General features: G+C 37.3%; 1 protein-coding gene across 1 annotated transcript in view; it reads right to left on the reverse strand.

Moving 5' to 3' along the window:
• dync2h1 (dynein cytoplasmic 2 heavy chain 1) overlaps nt 1–21340 on the reverse strand; it is a 114798-nt gene that overhangs the window by 27870 nt on the left and 65588 nt on the right. The window contains exons 75-85 of the mRNA XM_015045830.1: nt 20555–20644; nt 16900–16965; nt 16742–16792; nt 16616–16669; nt 16248–16379; nt 15308–15380; nt 10238–10398; nt 9587–9712; nt 2159–2269; nt 798–867; nt 438–523 (exon numbers count right to left, since the gene is read on the reverse strand). Coding sequence (XP_014901316.1) covers nt 438–523; nt 798–867; nt 2159–2269; nt 9587–9712; nt 10238–10398; nt 15308–15380; nt 16248–16379; nt 16616–16669; nt 16742–16792; nt 16900–16965; nt 20555–20644 — 1020 coding nt within the window. The remainder of the gene's footprint in view (nt 1–437; nt 524–797; nt 868–2158; nt 2270–9586; nt 9713–10237; nt 10399–15307; nt 15381–16247; nt 16380–16615; nt 16670–16741; nt 16793–16899; nt 16966–20554; nt 20645–21340) is intronic.

Consider the following 21340-nt stretch of genomic DNA (forward strand, 5'->3'; position numbering starts at 1 on the left):
AAGAAATAACTTTGCAGCGAGAAAATTATGGTTTTGACATGAAGAGGGATATTGCAAAGAGACATTCTCACAATCTAATAAATTTAGCAAATGGGTAAATATTGCTATTTAGGATTTGGCAGCCTGTTAGACTTCTACCAAAAAAGACTTAATTCCTAAATTAAATCTAAACATGGGATAAGTAAGATATTTGCAAAGGGTGTGGACTCTTATGCAACCAGGTTAGTAAATCTATTTCATTTTTATTTTGTAATTCACTACTAGATTTATTTTTCAGATGTAATGCACATACTAAAAACCACAATAAAACACACAAAAAAATCATTTTAAATGATTCATTGCAGTCTCAATTTGTTATGTCAGAAAAACCTGGCATTTTAATAAAAGATTAAATTTCTTTTCTATCCAATACATACTGCTGGGTTTGTGTGTTTTACCTGGGGGATGTAGTTCCGTCTCTCTTGACAGACAGCATGGAACCAAGCCAGACAGAACAGAGACTGGGCTCTGGCCAGATTGCCTCCTACACATAAAAAAATCATCAGCATCTCACAGCCACAACAAATGCAATGCCCAGTCATATGTACCCCGGTTTTAACAATCATGTTGTTATATCGTCGCAGAGTGTATTGTACAACAAAAGGGCAGGCACTGTTCTGCGGTTACATAACAACAAAACATAAGAAGGGACACAAAGAGTGTGGCTTTGACTAGCTGGATAACTGTTTAGTACTGTTTAGTCTTTGCTTTGTAATATTTGAGAAGTGAAGTAAAGAGAGTGAAGGACGGGAGACGACCTTTACTGATCTGCTCAGGAGTCCAGGACTCATATGTTCTCAGCAGATTCTTTTTCAACCCCGGTGGAGCCTGCAGATGGCAAAAAAGCAATTAAGTAACGTAGTTACCGGCAGAAAGGAAAATTTTCCTTACCTCATAATAAATGAAAACTAGAGTTTCTATACACATCAAATATTGGGGTTAGGATATGATATGACATAAGATGATTAATTTTTTTTTTCTTTCTGATTTGGTAAATGTAAGGCAAAACATAAACACAGAGGAAGACACATCCTCTGAACAAGGTCACTAAATAAAATACCACAAGGGCTTAAAAACGTTTCTACTATCAACAGATACCCCACTGTTATAGCAATTTGTTGCCAACCGCCAATTTTATTGAGATGAGAAAATAATACAGACATCAAGTAAAGCAATAAACATGCAAGGTTGTCACTGTTGGATGCCTCATAGTATTTACCACAGGGGGACCTGGAATGCAGAAACATTTTGGTGCCGTTTAAAACTAGGAGTTTTTGTTATTTGGCAGTTTATATTAACGAGTAATTAGAATGGGCTCTTTAAATATTTGAGATATGTCCAATTTATAACAAAAATAAGGAGTACACAACAATGGCATTTGTTCGTGTATTATCAGCCTTGTTGAGCATGTGGTAGCCCCATCTGGAGGTTTTGATAATACACACAAACACTAATGCATCTACTAAATTTGCTAAGATTTGCTGGATATGTGTTGTTAACCCAGTAGGTTAAGTCAGCCTCATTGGGTTGAAAAGCTTCTTGAAAAGCAACCTAATACCACAAAGCCTGTAAATTCTGCCATGTCAATTAGCAGAATTTACAGTATTGATTTTAAGTTTTAAATTATAATACTGACAGCTGCCTTGCAGCCAGGAAACAATGTGTCTAATACGTTGGTTGGCAGTGAGATGAACTCAAAAATCTGTGCAAATATGTACAATGTCTGTAAGCTTGGCCATGAAATACTATGAGCTTGCTGGAGGAAAAATAAAGTGGCCTGACTTATAGAGAGAAAGCAGACAGACAGAGGCTGTTGGTGCAGCATGCTTGGCTGCTGAAGCAGCTAACCCCATGAGCATGGCTCCCATCAACAACACACTGAGCACTAAAGCATGCATCACATACAAGCTGTGCAATTCTGCATATCCCTACAAGGTATAAACAGCAGAAGAGAGACATGTGAATGCTGTTCACATTTCAATCTGGAGGATGAGTGGAGACATATTAGCATAGATACATAGAAACTGACAACAACAAAAAAATTGCTTGGGTACATGATTCTGTGTGTGTTGCACAGAATCGTGCATCATTTAGCCTCACAATGTTATATGTTACCAACCTCATAAGTGATCTTAAGGCTGGACTGCAGTAAAATTGGGGGAAATCTTGGGTGGACTTCTGCTGTCAGCCAAAGACGGAAGTTTGCTTTAGGATGCAGGACATTTAGTTCCTGTGAAGGAAAATAAGAGGAGAAATTAGATAAATTAAACACACCAAGAGCTCAGAGCAGAACTAGACTATTACTAGGCTATGTATGCTCAGTTTTGATTTACATCCTTACTGTGGCAGGCTGGACCAGCAGCGGATTACTCTCACTAAATAACTGAAGGGATATTGGTGTCCAATTAACATGTCTTTCGTGCATCTAGAAATGGCTTAAAACTCTGTTCCCTGAGACTTTTTGTTGGAGGTGTTACATGACTATGGAGTGGTAGGGATGCGCCTACTAAATAAACTTTAAGAGCAGCAACACCTAAGCTAATTCCTGGAAATAGACACACGCTCCACAAGCTTGATTAATAGCTAGTGAATTAAAAACAAAATCAGTTTTAAGTTATCATTAAAGAACTACATTTTAATTTTCTCTTTTTAGATTTAAACTAAAGAAAAAACCCTTTGGTATTTTATGAGTAGCATGAGACAGTATATTTCATACATATTCATATGTATGGAAGTACCATTAGTCTTTTTGTGATATTTATTTCAAGACATAATGCTCTTTTGGATATTCTTTTCATGTCAGAATGATTAAGAATGATAGTCTTAAGGAACCACACATGGTTCTGGAGCAACAGGTTTGCAGAGCCTTGAGCAATTCAGTCCTTACATAACCAAAGCAAGAGCTGGACCTTTATGCTCGACATGAAGTAAAACTTGTTTTCAGTGTGGGCTGGACTTTGTCAGGGCTGTTCCTTGTTTAAGATTCTTTTTGTGCTGTTCGTGGGCAGGATGTAATGGTGTGGATGTGGAGATGAGCGAGTCTGCTTTCGGGACCTGAGGGCCTCGTTTCCGCCTCATGCAGACAATGTGGTTCTGTTGGCATGTTTCAACCCCCATCTATGGTCATATTGATCATGAATGGAAGAGCAACTCCAGATAGTTAGAATGAGCTTCCTGAAGGTGAGTCCAAGGAGGTGGACAGAGGAGTCGGGGACCACCAGAATGAGCTGAAGTGTCACTGGGGAGAGTGATTTCTGGACCTGTTACCTAACCGACCAGCGTCACAAAAGCAGAAGCCAAAGAATTAATAGACGGATGGATGGATGGACTACAGAGCACAGCTGATTTTACATTGTAAATCTGTCAATTAGTTGCTTTGCATAAAATCTGATTGCAACTAAAGACCAAACATGGAGCTAAATAAACAGACAGGCAAACAAATAAATAAATAAATGTGATAAACCATATTTTACTGTGTAATTGTATATAATGAGAAAAAGAGCACACACTTTGTTTTGTCACAGGAATACAGCAAAGTAGAAGCTAATCATAATGAATTTTAATAACTTTCTTCATTTCTGCCATTCATTTGCTTTCTCCACTGATTCTAATCTCTTTAAAGCCTTGAACTGTGACTAATTCTCCACAATTACAAAACATTCACCTACTTTTATACATAATTTCTATCATACTTTCCTCTCTTTTCTCTTGTTTTCACAGTCTTCATTGTTGTCCTTGAGTTTTCTGCATTTTTTCCCCTCCAAACTTCACTTTCAGCCATCCCTCCACATCCCCCACCTCCCTCTGTGTTACTCAAAGGCGGTTAAAAATAGCCTCCTGGCAGCTCAGGGTCTTGTGTCATCAGATTGGGTACTCGAACACAAGGGCACACACAATGAACTGTAATCAATGTGTTTCTGCATCATTTGGCGCCTAATTCATTCTTGTGGAAGCACACGTGATCACAGATAATCAAAGAACACGAGAAGTGACAGCCCTCAAAGGAAACTCTTCATACCCTTGTTGTACTTGCATGTGTGTGTGTGTGTTTTTTTTTTTTTTTTTTTTTGTGATTTGTTTATAATCACAATTCCACTTGAAGAAACAATGGCTGCAGCATACAATACAAGAGGACAAAGAAAAAAAAGAAGACATAAGAAGGGCAAATAGAGATGGAAATAAAAGTCAATCTCTTCTAGTATCTGGACATGAAAACGTGTCATTGCTGGAATTTATTCATGCAGTTCAGAGACTGAAAGCCAAATCATTTAGCCAAAAATAGATAAGGATATATTTCAAGCCAACAGGCTTTGCAACTGCACACTACCGATAAGAATTATTACAAGTCCTGATAACACCGTGACACCCTATTTAGAACAGTGATAAGAAACAAATCATAACATATTAAATGGTGATTGTCAACAGCAACAAACGCAAATCACCCATAACGTCACTGTAATTTGTAATACACAAACATTTACAAACAGACTGTTTGGAAAGATCAGTCTGTTCTAACACAAACAACTTCATCTACATGATCTAGTCAAGAGTCAAATGTTGGCTGGTGGGATCCAGGTACAGATTGATTAAACACAAAGTAAGAGAGAGAGCGGGGTTATAGGTTTGACCTGGCATTGTGGGTCAGGTTTTCAACCCAAAACAAGCTTAAAGTGACTTAAGTTCAAGATTCAGCCCACCAAGTGGGCTGAAATGAAACTAAACAATTTGATAAGTTAAAAGAGTTTTAAATATGCAGAAGACTTTTACTAAATCCTTCAATTTTCTATACATGCCTTCTTTTTGCAAGTTTATCAGGGGTGGTGAATTTCTCTAGTAATTAGTGGGCAGAGGATGGGATATACTGTGTGCACAATCACCAGTCTATCAAAGGGCAACTATGCAGGACACAAGAACACGTACAGAAACAATAACAACAATGGGAAGTGGTGACTTATACATGCTGGCATTTTGATTTCCCTGCGAAACATGATTTCACACTATACTTCTCAGACCTTAGATAAAAAATAGAAATGGAAATGGTGACAAGATCAAATGAAAGACTAAAATCAAGAGGGAGGCCCTCTTCTAATATTCTCTGACATCAAATCAATAACAATCATATTTACTCAAGTGGCCCTTTGAGAAAGTGAAATGGTCAACACTGATCTAAACAGCTCTCATCTAATTCTGTGGAAAAGGTTCACTGAAGTCTGACGAAGGTGCTGCGCATTTCAAAACTGCAGTCTGTCTTCTCTGATGTAATAAAGTGGGTTACAGTTTTTAACCCAAATGTTTGGCTAACTTTACTCAACTTCAGGCCTAACCACATGAACCCAGTATGTGGAAAACCAAAACAATTCAGTAGTTTTAGAGGTGTAGATGGAGAGAATAGGGATGTAAAGAAAAGGAATGATTATGAGCAAATGGGAATGAGATGACATCTGTACTGTCAACTTAAATTATGAACACATACCATCTTGCCTCTTCTTGCTCTCTTTAACGAGCCAACTGCTAAAGAGAACGAGGTGAGCTCAACAAAGACAGATGGTGAAAAGATGCAAGATCATGAAGAAGCTCAACTCAGATATACAGTAAGACTGACCAGATGGACATAGATACTGAAATACAGAGAGATGCTCAAACATAATATTCCCATTGCAGATTTCCCCCTACGAACAGCATCTCACTATTCCTTAACCTCATCTCTCCACTGCTTTGTTCCTTCTTTCCTCCACCTATTACCACTATTATTCCTAGGGTTGTGTAGCTTTTTCATTTTAAGCTCATACCTCAGTCTTGTGAGTGGATGTGCAAAACGTCAAGCCAAGAAACACGAGTAGTTTACGTCATGCAATTGAAGAAATACAATTGGCAATAAAAGTTGAAGAGTAACAAATGTAGAAGTGGAAGGAACTGGATGCAGAGGGCACACAATGAGACAGAGTGGTGAGCAGCCCAAACAGAAGGGGATCTCTGGTTCACACGCCCACATAGGTGAGAGCACACATATATGCAATCATACAGACACACACACACGCGCACACACACGCACGCACACACACACAAACATACAGACCAATTATGACCAACAGTTGTGCCTCCCAGTGAGAAATGACCTACTACTTTAATACGACACTAAAACAGAGCCCCAGGAAAACCAGGGAGCACAAACAAAATCGAAGAAATTGCAGGGAATAGATAAATTCCCCCACAATTCGATATTCCCCCCAAAAAATAGACTCTAACCAATGTCATCAAAAAAAACGCACACCTACATGTATATCTTCGAAGGCAGGAAACACACACACACACACACACACACACACACACCCACACACACACACACGCACACAAGCACCTCCAAAGCCACTAATATGTCCTGACAGGTGGAATGCAAAATGTGCATGAGAAAGCAAAGGACAGAAGGTAATTTTAGATATGATAATTTGGCCAGGCAGCAGAATGCACATGCGAGGATGTGTGTTTGCGTGCATGTGTGTGTGTGTGTGTGTGTGTGTGTGGCAGTGTGCTATTACAGATAAACACTAATTAGCTGGGATGAAGCAAGGGACACATATGCAGCATTATGACAAAACATCCTCCAGGCTGTACTTTCCACTGACCTTTAACCCTAATCCCAACTAAAACAGGAAGCTTTGATGCCAGGGCAGCCATCACTCTGGAAGACAAGAAATTGACTGGGCTATAGCTCTGTCCATGCAGCAAGCTGTTTTGGGGTGTAGCACTGAAATGATCCCATCACAAGAAAGACTGCAAAAAAGGGGCAACTTTCACCTAGCTTGACCATGACCCCCAATATTTTTAATGTAGGTAAATGTACCCAAGTTCTACTGGGTAACCTCAACAACAACAACACTCTTTGTTGTGGACGGTGTGAGTGAAGGAAATCATCTACTTTCAGTGCTGATGAGTTCTGTAAGCTCAGAGATACAAGAAGCTATCACAACATATTGAGACACCTCTGTTGTCCATTCAGGATGTGAGAGAGCACTGAATGTTGGGCAGATAACAGAAAGGCTAAGGACATTATAGTAAAATTACTCTCTAAATTTGAAAGGATTAAACAAACCGTTATGGAACAGCCTAAATTTGGCTGGCTTTTGCAAATATCGGAGTTAAGGTACACTATATATCTATATACTCTAAGGCATTCTCTCTTATTCTTGCACCAACAGCAATTCTGTGCTCTCCCTTTCTCATTAAATGCACTGAACAGATTGATTGCTGGTTTAGTTTATGGAACAAAACAGTATAGACTAAAAATGAATGATTTCAATCTGTCAGTTTAAAAATCTCTGGCAAGGCTAGAAACCTACTCACTATTCCAAAAGTCAGAAGCAAACATTCTGAAACAGCCTAAAGGTTTTATGCACCAAAAAAATTGGAATAAGTTTGCTGCCATCCTGAGCTCCTTCAAAACAAAGTTAAAACGTTTTTATTTGCTGTTGCCTAATCTTAAGATAAGCTATTACTTTATTTTCAAATCTGTTTAATCTAAATCTATTGTGATGTGTTTTATTTATGTTGTTATTAATTCCAATTATAACAACAAACATATAACCTCAAGTTGACTTTGGCCAAAAGATGCTATAAAGTTGCCTTACTTCCACTGGACATATGTGGAGACTTTTCTACAAAATCTAACAGCCCCTTGTTCTTTTATGTTTCTGTGCAGGGAACAGATTTCAGAATTAAGTAGACTTGCAATGAGGTGAATAGTCCAATGTGCCTTTTTTTTTTCTTTTTTTAATCAATGGACTTCAAGAAATGCATTTCTCTCTGAATCGGCTACATAAGATCATGACAACAGATGGATTTTATGTTTTCAGTTCCACACTTCCTTTGAGTGACAGGCTTTGTCTAAACTTAGTAAACTGAAACAGAATTTTCTCTTAATTTATGTGGCATAGTTTTCTAAGCTTCGCTTCAGTTTATCACAACATTTTATTCAGTATGCTACATTGATCTTATTGTGAAGAGTGAAAACAAGAACAGCAACCCCCCTCCCCCCAAAAAACATACCACAAAACACATTCATACATACATGTTAATATTACATAGCATGGACTGATCAAACTACCTGACAGTGAAAGGCAAAAGTTTTCTTTGACAGCAGACAGTAGCAAAATTTTAAACTTTAATGTGTTGCATCGCTAGCCTGCGTGCAAACATCTTCGTGTACGAGCTCAAAATTTCATATGCAAGAATTAGGCCAGCCACTCAGCTGGATGAGGAGAGGTGACCGGTGACTCATCACACAAATTCCATAGGAAATGAATGGAGAGGAACAAGTTTTTGATACTGGCTATATGGCAGCTGCTCTGGGCAGCATCAGAAAAGGGTGGCCCACACAAGAAATAAAATACAGTATATCTTATCTGTAAGTTTGCATGTATGTGTAGTGGAGTAAGTTACTCAGTTACTCACTTATTCCACAGTTGCTGTTGAGTACTGGGAGACTACATTATCTGCTCTCCGCTACAAAACAACAACAACTGATAATTACTTGAATTTTAATTGGGGTGCGTCAGAAGAGATTTACCCAGGGCACCATTTCCACAAGAACCACAGTGCTAGAGTGTGATTATTCTGATCAAATTCTTTAATCAATTGACAGCACTAATACATATATTCACAATTAAAAACATTGGTTTTATGTGACTGCTAACTCTCAGTCACTGATGATAGTACTTCTTATTTCTGCCCTGGGTTGCATTAATGGAATATTTTTCATTTGACTGAATTTTAAAATGGTGACGGAAAAATCTGAAGGTCGTCCGTCATTTTAACAAATCACAATTCACACCGCTGACCACCAGGTGCAGACATCCAAACATTTTTTCAACTTAACACACAGAGTACAGATAACTAACTCAATCAAAATTTTTCATCTGAGTATCATCTCTGACCTGGACTCAATGCATCTCGCTAGCCGTGAGCTGACAGAGCGCAGCAGGATTATGGACAGGAGCACGTCTGGTGCACCAGAAGGAGCACATATGTTGTGGGATTTCCTCCCGCTGCCCCTCATTCACAGAGCTTTTCTGACTTCTGATTGCTTCAGTTCGAGAAATGTTTCCCAAATTCAAAACTTTGGCTGAACTCACACTTGTAATTCCAGTCTCCACTGTGAGCAGCAGAGAGATTCATCCTCCAGATGAACATCAAAACCCTGAGACATTTGAGTAGGCTCATTCTGGTGGACAATTCAGGTCAACTGACTCTCTTTTTCTTCTATATATGTAGATATATGAGGAAAAAATATCGCAAAATTTCTACATCACCACATAATCTGCACACAAAAAAAGTGAAATCCTGGAGGGACTGAAGAAGTAAAGATAAAAAAATCTGTAGTGAGTATGGATAGTTTGAATCCATTTTGCTAATAAAATAATCTTTCTGTGGATTAATTTTCATTGTCATCTAGCAAAAACCACAAAACTAACACAGAAAACAATATAAAACAAATATAATCTAGTGCTTAAAGCCATATCCCACAAAAACAGCATAAACACAAAGAACCCACCTTCTCCAGAAGGGGCAGCCAGGCTGTGACGAGGTGGAGATTTTTCAAGCAAAGCCAGTCTCCGTTTCGAGAACATTCTCTAAGTGTGGCCAGGGCCACATCAGCCTGTCCCTGACCCATGGAGATCTAAACAGGTAGAGAGGAAAGGTTGGGAACAGGGGGAGACAAATGGAATCAGTGGGGAAAAAAAACAAAACAAAAAAAAAAAAAAAACATGTTGTGTCTTTCAGTCCAATGCTGCCTTGCAAAATTACAGAGCTGAACTTTTGCCTAACATTTTAACTCACCTATGTCCTCAGTCAGCATTTTCTCATTCAAAGCCAGTGGCATAAAATGGATATTATTTATTTGATTACTTACATACACTATTTAGCCATAATACTCTTTAAAACTTGACTTTCTTGTCTTAATTTAATGCTAAGTAATTTAAGGAATAAAAAAAAATCTTTAAACACCACTTTCCCTTAGTGTATTATAAACCTTATAGGTAGAACAGTGGCACAGGATTTATGTTAAAACTGTGATACACAAAAAACATTCAACAAGCTATGGCACACTAGTCTGTGGATGTGATTGTGCTAGTCTGTCGAAAACCCTTTTGCCCCTGTTAATCTCCTGTGTGTTCTATATTTGTATTCTGCTGTTCCCTACCTCATGGTAATTGTCCCTGCCAATAGTTTCTGCTGCTAGTTCTGCAAGCTCCTGGGATGGGTCTGCCCCTGGAGAGATGATGATTAACACCGGCTCCCACTCCATTGTCTCAGTGTAGAGACGTCGCAAATTCAGAGGAGGAGGGGAAAGCTCTTTCATACCTGCAGAAGAGGAGGAGACATATTAAATGATAATGAGGAGTGTGAAAGATATATCTGTGAAATGTCTTTAAATATTTTCCCCTGCCCCATTTTGCTATAGACCCACGTGTCTTTAATAAAGTGAACTAGCCAATTAAACATTGGCATTTGAACATCATAGACCTTAATGTGTGAAGATAATATAGCAATGAGTGTCAAAGTAACACTGTTCATGTGCTGGATGGACAAAGAAATCATGGAGCATAGCAACAAAACAAAATTGGAGGCAAATGGAAACACGTTAGAGCTGAGGCAGATTTGGTGCACTTTAGGTGTGGTAGGATATGGAAGTTTATTGGCAAACATAAAACAAAGAAAGACTCTGAATAGAGTAAGTTACGCAGACATGTTGGGAGAGAAAATGTGAGGAGGATGGGGAGGCTAAAGGGAAGGCAATGATGGGGAAAGGGGAGAGGGCAAAAAAAAAGAAGACACTAAGAAAGACAGAGTGAGGGGTTGGGAGGGTGACGTGCTATGCATATTGAGAGGTAGGATTGCGGCAGCAGAAATCACCACGCAGCAAAATAATACCTCGTCAGCCAGCTGGTGTTTGGAGAACAGCCTCTTATACATAGGTGCAACTCTAAGTGTGTAATTGAGTCTGTGTAGTTTTACTGAAACCTTTATGCTCCTGTGATGTATTGATTTTGATGGTGAGGTATGAGTCAACAGTGAAATGCTTGCCCACACAGCACCAGAGCCTGTCCTGGAAATTTTGATGGGATGTTACTGGTGGATATATTAAAAGAAGTATTAATGTGAACACAACCATACACTTGCGTAAAAATGCTGTCCACTATGGTTGAGGCGAAAGACCAAACCTAAACATTAACTTGGTGTGTGCTACCAAATTCAGAGTGTTTTACCATGGCTTGCACAGTAGAACATGCACAAAGTCTTGGGAGAATGAGCTGATTTGCTAAAACGAAGAAAAACAGATGTTTGTCTGCAAAAAAAAAAATGAAGCATTTGCATAAGATCTGCTAACAAAAATTCATACACAACTGGCTTTGGCATGGTCAGATAATCAGTATTCGCACTGCAGTCCACCGTCCTCTGCCTGTGAATAGAAAAGTTCACCTTGGACCCCATAACACATAACAGACAACAGGGTGAATATAAGTGAAGAAGATAACAGCACAAGTCTCACTAAGGCTGCTGTAAAGGCCAAGATATAGATTCAATAAAATATATATTTTTTAAGTTCTCTACCAAAGTCACTGTGTATATATAAGTGCAAAAGATTTAGTACTTTTTGAAAAGTCCTTCATATGTGTGTGTTGTGTTCACTGAGGCATGCCTGTGTGTGTGTGTGTGTGAACAGAGAGCAGTGCCCAGGCCTGGACTGGAGGGATTGAGTGAGATTAGCTGTAAGAGGATTACAGACCATGCCTCATTAGCATACTGATTTACTGCCAAAAACACATACGCATACACAAAAAACTCTTCCGCCGTCCTGTTCTGATGTTTCATCCCTCTGTCTTGCATGGCCCCCACACCCCCCCAAATTCAAAACCATGCACAATCTTATCCATCTCATGCATTATCCACTCACTGAATGAGTTCACTGGGAGTTTGAGGACTATCACTGTGTCATGATTAAGTTAGCATTTCAATACAATCACCAACAAACAAACAAGAAAAGAAAGAAAAAGGATTCTAAAGATTTTGAAGAACATACGAAAGCAAATTAAAAAATAATCTTATTATTCTTGTAAAAGAGATGGTATGACAGAAACCAGCAATCTATATGTAAAAGATGATGCTTTACTAAGAATAAATGTACAAATGGTATCACTGACACTGTTGTTTTTAAGGTCACATATGTCATCTTGTTTTGTTGGTACAATTGGCCCAAATACTTAAAGCATAAATAATTTGTGCACAGTTTAAGTTGTCATTATAAAGTCTGCTGATCAGGTTGATTGGGAGCGCAGAGTATTTGAACCTGGCTATCTCCATCTTCTGGGTGGCCTTCAGCGTCCACTCTGCCGCTTGACGCTTGTGGTGTTTTGTTGCCAGGCCTCAGCTCCCCTCCTTTTTGCACATTTGCGTTTGTCTTTGTTTTTGCACTTCAACACTCCCATATGCATCATACAACACATCCAAGCATTTGCATTACACCACTGATACTGATATCCACAATCCATTGTTGTTTTTGTTAATAAAAGCCCATTTGTATGCACTTTAACCACTGCATGGTCTCCCGTTTTGTTATGACCTTGAGCCAGTCGTAACATATCTATATAGATGGGTAGATAGATATATAGACACAAACTCTTACATATTTGTAAACCTTTATAAAATTTAAAGTATACATATAAAAACAATATTTGCCATCCACATTGCAAAAAAGTGTTGCAATGTGGATGGCAAATCATTAGGAAAAACCTTAAGCAAGAGAGTTATTCTTATTCATATTGTGTGAACACTGAGCAGCAGAGAGTCCAAGCTTTTAAGCCAAATAAATGTGATAAATTTAAGTGGGCATTGCACGAACATCATCTGAGGCGTGTTAGTGGAATCGTCTCATTATTCTTGAGTTTGAGATTCACACAAGACATATTATTCAACAAACAACACATTTGTCAAAAACACAAGCAGATCAAGGTTTTATTTCAAGGTAAAAACTTACTTTTTCAATGCAACAGTCTATTTTTATTTAGAATAATTTAAAAACACTGGCAACACATTAATGTATGTCTTTGTTGCTTCAATGTTATGTAAATCCATAAAGTCTAGGGAACAAATCCTGCTGGTTTTACAATTGTACTTCAAAAAAGTTGTGTTGCAATTGTTTGATAGTTAATTAGGAAATATATCATAAGCACTAACTAATAAGCACCAACTATAAAAAAAATATTAGCTATTCAAGCACATTAATGTTTGCTGGATCAGAAACTTGTTGTGGTTGTGCACTAATTACCTCAAATGTCAGAATCTGCATCTGGAAATAATGTCAAACCCAGTAAAACATATAAAAAAAGTAAAAAACAAACAAACAAAAAAGTAAGATTTGCTAACTGATATGCTTAGTTATCCTGTTAGCATAAAGAAGGTAGTCGTGTACTTCTCTGCATTACAAAAATTATAAGATGACAAATTTAATAGCATCAAAATAATCAAATGTGCCAGTAAACAGTGGGTGTGCTCATTACATACCAAAACAGATTTCGGCTACTAAGGGCTGGATGTCCAACATCAGGGAACATTTTTATAAATTCTTCAAATCTGAAAATTGGAAGTTCTAACCTCTACATGTTAGCAAGATCAAATTATTGCTAAATTATTTTAAAATTTTGGAAGACAAGATTTTAGTCAGACTCATAAAAGGACTTTGTCATCATCACTTTTGGAATATTCTGCGAATCATCCGGACAAGGATATATTTTACTCCTCAGAGATTATAAGAATATAAGTGTTTATTTCCTATGACTAAAATTATGATGCAAATATTCATGCAATGGAAATTTTATTGTACAAAAACCAGGTGAAAGTGAGTAATAACAGACGTAGAACGGTGTAACCTCTGAGAAAAAAAAAATGAATATGTTAGTGCAATTTTTTTCATTGGCAAAAATGTTAGAAGGAGTAGAAATCTAATAAGGTCTAGTTTTAGTCATGTGGAAACAAGATGAAGTCCTGGTCAGTGAGCCTTGATCCATGTGAGAGCAAGAAAGGGAATTACTAAATACATTCAATGTAGGTGAGGGTCACATGTCTCCAGTTAATATTCTCCCCACAGACACAGTTACAGCAAGACTCTTCCAGAGTGAGGCAAAAAAAAAAAAAAATGTCAGTGCCGGGAAGAATATGGGCATGTTCTTCAAACTGTGCAGAACCACAATGACACAAAGCAGCAGTAGGAAAAAAAAGTTTCTCTGAGATTTAGCAAATGTAAGTATTCTTTAATTTTATTTTTAACTGCTGTATAGCTATAAAATACTAAAAAAAAAAAAAAAATTGACAAATTGTAAGGTTCATGTAAAGGGTGTATTGTATATAATGGAGGTAAGAACATTGATCAGTAACTTGCTTAATGCAGACCGTCATCTCCATTTATCTCGTTACCAAATTATGCTAGCTTATATATCTTTTATTAGCAGCTATTATATCTTAATACTGCCATCATTTTGGGTGAATTACTACACTTTGCTGATTTGTGTGGCCGCTTTATTTTTTTCTCAAAGCCATCTATTCAAATCTTGCCTACATAATTACCCTCTCCCACTACCTCCCCTGCCCCATTAGGGTGGAAATGGTGGATATTTCAAGGAGGCTGATGACGCATGTTGTAAAGCCCTGCTGCTACACTTTTAGTTAAAAAGGAACCTACATCCTCAAGTTTGTCTTCCACCAGAGGATGGTCATGATAAATAACTGAGATAGGCACCGAGAGATAAAACCCATCCATCCATTACCTTTCACCCAATCCTTGGTTGGGTTGCAGAGGCAACAACCTAATCAGAGAAGCCCTGGGCCAGTTCATCCAGGAGAATACCAAGGTCAGTCGAGAAAAAATAGTTCTCCACTTCCTCTGGGTATCCTATCATTGCAAAATGGCCAGAAAACTTCACCAGGGAGCCATCCAGTAGGCATCCTTACCAGATGGCCAAGCCACTACAAATGGCTCCAATTTTAGCCAATTTTATTTATTTGTGAATTTTGAAAACACAGAAAACATTTAACTAAATTTCTTTCGAAAAAGGTTATTCTTTTCTCGCTCTGTTATTTGGTCAAATTATATGCCATCCAACATCTGCAATAAACATTAAGGTGAAATAATTAAGAAGTGCAAATGCATTTGTCTGATAAAGTGTGGACCCCCACAAAACCTTTAAAAGTTAAACAAAAAATGTAAAACTCTTACCAAGAGCTTGAGAGGCAAAGGCTGTCATGGCACTCTGAAGACGGTCAGGTCTCACTGCCTGAATTAACAGCAGCTGCATATATGGTAGAGTACATACAATTAAAAAACACAAAAACAAATAAAATCAGAAAATAACACTTGGCAAAAAAGGTTGAATTCACCTATGTTGAAGGAGTTAAGTCACGCATTTAAACAGTTGGACTTCAACTTACAACTAGTAGTCATGTCATTGTAAGAAGAATACACTTTATGCCATTTCTAGGATTTTAACATATGCAGGTGCATCTCAGTATATCCAAATATAATATAAAGATAATTTTTTTTTTTCAGCAACTTAGTTAAAGAAGAGACACTTCTTTATTTTTTACTCCACACATAGTGATCAATTTCCAGACTTTAGGATAATATAACTCAGATCAAATAAAACCTCAAAACGTGCCTCTCAAAACCTTTAAGCGATCAGTAGCATAACATATTGTTAAAAAGGGTCCTATATATCATAAATGACACAAAATGTTTCTTAGACATGACATGTCTGAGAAACAGATTTTTTAATTGTATTAGCTCTAAGCTACAATGAACCAAACTTAAGTAAAAAAACACCTGCAAGTGGATAACTCATGAATCTATGAGTTTTTTTAATTGAATTACAGAAATAAATTGACATATTTGATGATATTCTAGTCAGAAGAAATAGTTAATATTTTTTAAATCATTTTGAAAATTTAACACTCCCTTATTTTTTTTCTATAATATATTTACTTAAATATTTGTTAAAATTATTAGTTTATCAGAAATAAAAAGAGATTGACAGCTTGCTGTCGTGACAGAAATTAGAAGGATTTCGCTGGCCAAAACAGAAAGCCAGCGTTAATCAAACAGCTGGGAAAATCTGATTTAGTTTCATTACTTCACAGCTAAAAGCTGAATGGAAGCTGACCTGCTGGAAGAGACTAATCTTTCTGGTGATGGAAGATGGGATTTCCTGTTCACACTGTGAGCTTTGCAAGAAGGACACCCAAAGGTCTGAGTCACTCAAACACAGAGTCTGATACAGAGCTGGGAAAGTAGCCTGCAAAGCAAGAGGTGGTTAAAATTGACAAGGATGAAAGATATTACATTAGAGAAGCAAATCTCATCTTCAGATGGGGAAAGATTTGTTTACTGATAAACTTGCCATCAAACGTTAATTGATCCCATATTACACTACCGATGTCTCGAGTTGAATTAAATATATAGTGTTCTGTTTCAATGTTTGATCACCTTTTAAATAAAGTAACCTGTTAAATAATATTTTAGTGCACATACCTTCAAAATGGCCACTGCTCCATGCCTCTCCTGATCAATCCAAGAAGGGAATTCCTGACGAAAAAAACCCCGTTAGAGACAGATATATTTGTTTTATGGTGCAAATGAATAAATAAGCATCCCTACCTCTTTTTTAAACATTTCTCCAACAATGGATCCGATTAAAACTTCCCATTCCTGCAACAAACAGCTCCGTCAAAAGTTGCATCTGGGCAAAACTAGAATTTATGCAATCAAACTGTCACTGGCTTCAGACGCCCTAAAAAAAAAAAAAAATTACTCACATTCTCCTGGAAGAGTTCAGAGTACATCCCTTTCACAAAATGCATTGCAAACATCAGTTGGTCAGCCTGAAACAACAAGAGGGAGATGAGACATAAAGTCAATTATATACATTCTGTGCAACTGTCTTCAGTATATCAAAAATAATGGATAGTTAATAATGGATAGAAAACAGATCAAACAGTATGTTGACTGAAAAAGAGGATGTTGTTGGTGCAGAGCACAATCTGGCGAATTTGTAAAAGCTCATAAGAGATAGGAAAAAGCTCTCCGAAGACTGAAAGTACTGCATGGGCTGCTGAATCATCCTTAAACACTAACAGTCCTCTGGTGTACCTACCTCACTGTCTTTCACAACTGATAGTGATTTAGAATAAAGATAAGAGATACAGCCATTAATCTAGATGCTTATCCTGCTCCCACACAGAGAGAAAGAGAGAGACAGTTGCCAAGAGATTTTAACTGTTAACACAAACCCTGTTAATCCAGTATGTGTTTTCCTAAATATCTGAGAATTATATTTTGAGTTCATGTTGTAAAGAGAGTGAAGATAGGACTTTATAAATGAACGCTGGTCACTGGAGTGACAGTATCAATTTTCTTTCCTGTGTAACAACACAACAAAACATGGAAACTGTGCCCCTATTTACACCCACAATGAAATACAGGCATAATGCCTCAGCGGTTGAAATGCAAATTTATGTAAATCTAATTTTTATGCACTTAACAAGTGGCTCGCAAGGACAGCTGAATTAGAATTACAATACAAGAGTAATATGTGCCGATGCTGTGCTTTGTAAAGTGGCGGAGTTAAGAGACCTTGTTGATCTAATCACTTAGCTTCAGTCAGATCTCCCTTATGTGTAAACCAAGTACATATAGGAGCTTAATATCCATTTGCATACATAAATGCTGCCATTGAAGAGTTTGCTAATGGTTAGTGTAAGCTTAGTAAATCTGAGAAGAACAAATAGCCTTTGGAGACAAATTGGGAAACTTTTGCTTTAAATGTTTGAGTGCTAACCCCATATAGGAATTCTACTTCTGCAATTCCGGTCTGTGTCACTTTGTATCCAGTCTGTAGATTTAATGAAATACAGAAGGATGAAGTAACGGACCTCCACACAATAAATAGTTCAACAGGTGCAGATGTGGCTTTCTAATATCAACAGTTGCAGCTCTATGTTTAGCTGTGAAACAACCAGACTTAGGCTGTCCTTATATCGCAAGGACTTTGTTGCATGTTATGATTCATAAATTCAGCTCTGATTTGGCAAGAAGCAGAAATCAGAAATTTCTTACCCTTTTTGAAATTAGTAGGTCTGCATTCACACTGCAGTCTGAAGTGACTCAATCCAATTTTTTTTTTTTTTTTTTTGACGTAGTGCGACCTTTATCTGAACTTTTCATAACAGTCTGAACAACACAAATTCTTTTCGAATGCGACCATATCCGATACGAATCTGATTCAAATGCGACCTAACGTCCAGGTCGCTTCCATCTGACCTGAATGTCACTGATACTCGACAAATGTCACTATTCTGTGTCCTGATATGCGCAAGTGGGAAGAATAACAACAACCATGACGGACTATAATGAGGATGAAGTTGTTAATATGCTGCTCCGGTCGGACAACAACTTCAAATAAGCTCCACCGTTAGCCTCCATGTTTACTTCCGTAAACACTGATCACCACTTCTTCTTTTTATGACGGTTGGCAGAACACCAAGAACGCTGTTATTGCTCCCTCTACTGCGCATGTGGGACACTTTCAGGTCATTTGCCCGTTCACACTGCTGAACACAAGCAGGTCGCATTTATATGGGAATGTGAACGACCACGGCAAAAAATAAATAAAAATCCGAGTTGATGAAAAAAAATCGGAATTGGGTGACTTTAGGCTGCAGTGTGAACGGAGCCTAAATGTTTCTCCGTTTAGCACTTTATTTCAAGCATTTGGGACACACATCGGTTTCTCGATGTTTCATGTTTTACTGAGCAGAGATGTGGAAACTGTTTACAGCATTTCCAGGTAACATTCTCTTTAGATTAGCATTTTTCTTAAAGATTTTGGTGAGCCTGGAAATCACTCTGTCAACACATTAAGTATAACCGTCTACTTGACTTGAAAGTATAAAATTTTATTTGTGGCATGAAGGTAAAGTTTTTTTCTTTTTTTTTAAAAAAACGGATTAAACAGATTTATTGTTTGGTTTTGGGGGGGGGGGGGGGAGGGCTGGGATTAATCAGTTCCTGTCGCGCCATCAGGTAATGTTCTCTTCAGTGAGAAGTGTACCATCAACAATAATCAACAATAGGCATGACTCAGTGTGAGATTGTGATGGTTTTACCAGAGTAAAATTACAACACTATCATGGTTTTAAAACAAAATTTTCCAAATATTTAATGTAAAAGATATAGCATATCCCAAAAGTTATTTAAAACAGAACAGCAAAGATCATTCCTACTACAGGTAAATATGTTGACCATTGTGTTTGTAAAAAATGTTACTTTTACTTGTAGTTATTTTGATTTTTATAAATAGAATACACTGCCTGCTAAATTTAGTAGCAGGTTTTAGGAGGTTATTATGTACAACATAAGTACAACTTTAGTTTTAAAACAGTTTTATCTTAAGAATAAGGGGTGGTGCACAGTATTTTTGCACCAGAAATATGTCCAAACTGCCATGTTAAAATTAGTAATTTAATTAAATTAATCTGTTTTTATACAAAAATTCAACAGTACACAGTAACAATTTCTAGTCTATTGATCATATAGATGTTTGGTTTAGTTTTTCAAGCTTTATCATTAGTTTCCCACAGTGCAAGCTATCCACCCTACCTATATCTATTAATGTGAACCTGCTATATATCTTTTCCACACTTCATCATGTGAGCTGCACACATGCTGATCCTGAGTGAAGAGGAAAAGATTCAGTTGTTTTCTATCAGGTAGTAGCTGAGCTGCTGCTGATCATAGATGTGTGATGTTAACTAAATATACATATATTATCCTCCACCTGCAGTGCTTGAAAGTCCCACAATCCCACAGGTGATAGATCAACATAGCAACACTCACAGAGCACAAACATTAGAATTAACATCCACTGCCTAATCAATAACCCTGTTGTTGCCCTTGTGACACATTGTTAGTGTGTTGGCTTCAAAGGTTACATTGCAGAAGGGAGTTAATATCAAAGGTTATGCGATGGCGTCTTTGACCTACAGGATCCGTAAGAACACTGTTAGAGATTAATGTATATCTAATTATACTGCTAAAAAAATATAAGGGTGTTTGTCAAGGTAAGAGTAAGACGTCATATTTCTAATTAAAGCACTTTGTATCAGTCCACATTTCTGATTAGAATATAAAACAGTGCATAAATCTAGTCTCAAGAAGAAAAGATAGCTCTGTATCTAATAGAGACAAAGGGAGTAGATTTTGTGGATATATGAAAATATTATTTGTGGACTGTTTTTATATTTTAGATCAACTGCTTATCCTTGATTTGAAATAAATTTGCCAAAGAACACGATGTTTACAAATTGCAGCCAGCAGGAAGCATTACCATTCATCACCTGAACAAATACAACTGATTGCAGATATTTTCATAGATCCTCAGAAATTCCATTCGCTCACATGAATGTATTTTACCTTGAAAAGTGACCGGCAGACATATTCATACACCATGATCTTCAAGTTGTTCTCCAGGGCAGAAATCCTGCCTTCGGTATTTAGGTCCTCCTAAAATGTACAGTGAAATATTTCATGGTTAAGTTTGATGGGCATTGATTATATAATGAGGATTTTTATTATCAGAATGAATTTGAAAAAAAAAAAAAGAGACAGATACGTTTGTTTCAGTTCTTTTGAATTCAGTGCTTTACATTGAATTTGAGCAGCACCCTAAGGAAAATTTTAATGATGGTATTGCTTTTTAAATGTGTATTTTCCCCAAAGCTTGGCTTGCCTTCCTCTACTTCCGGATCGTTTCATTACGTATTCCTCTGATGGACAAACAGACGAAACAAAATCTGTCTAAATATACATAAACATAAAAGAACATATCTCACATAAATCAACATTTTGACTACAAATTATGACTTCATAGAAAAAGCATAAACATATACCAACAGGAAAGGAGCTTCCCTATGTATATGTGTTTGTGTATGTGTTGCGACTCTAGTATTCAAATCCCTTGAATAGTTTCACATTTTGTCACAAACTACATTTCTGTTACGTAAAAAAAAGAAGAAAACTAATTAAGCATTTCTATATATTTTTTTGTCATCTTATGGCAAAAAATTCCTGTAGCATTCTTTCAAAAGTGGTTTTCTCAACTCCACTCTTCCATAAAGACCAGTTATAGAATGTAGTAGTTGGACATGCTGTCAACAAAGCTGTGAATCTCTGCAGCTCCTCCAGAGTTACCATTGAGCT

The sequence above is a fragment of the Poecilia latipinna genome, unplaced genomic scaffold (assembly GCF_001443285.1).
Source record: "Poecilia latipinna isolate Pla-1442-1.1 unplaced genomic scaffold, P_latipinna-1.0 Scaffold746, whole genome shotgun sequence".
NCBI lineage: Eukaryota > Metazoa > Chordata > Actinopteri > Cyprinodontiformes > Poeciliidae > Poecilia > Poecilia latipinna.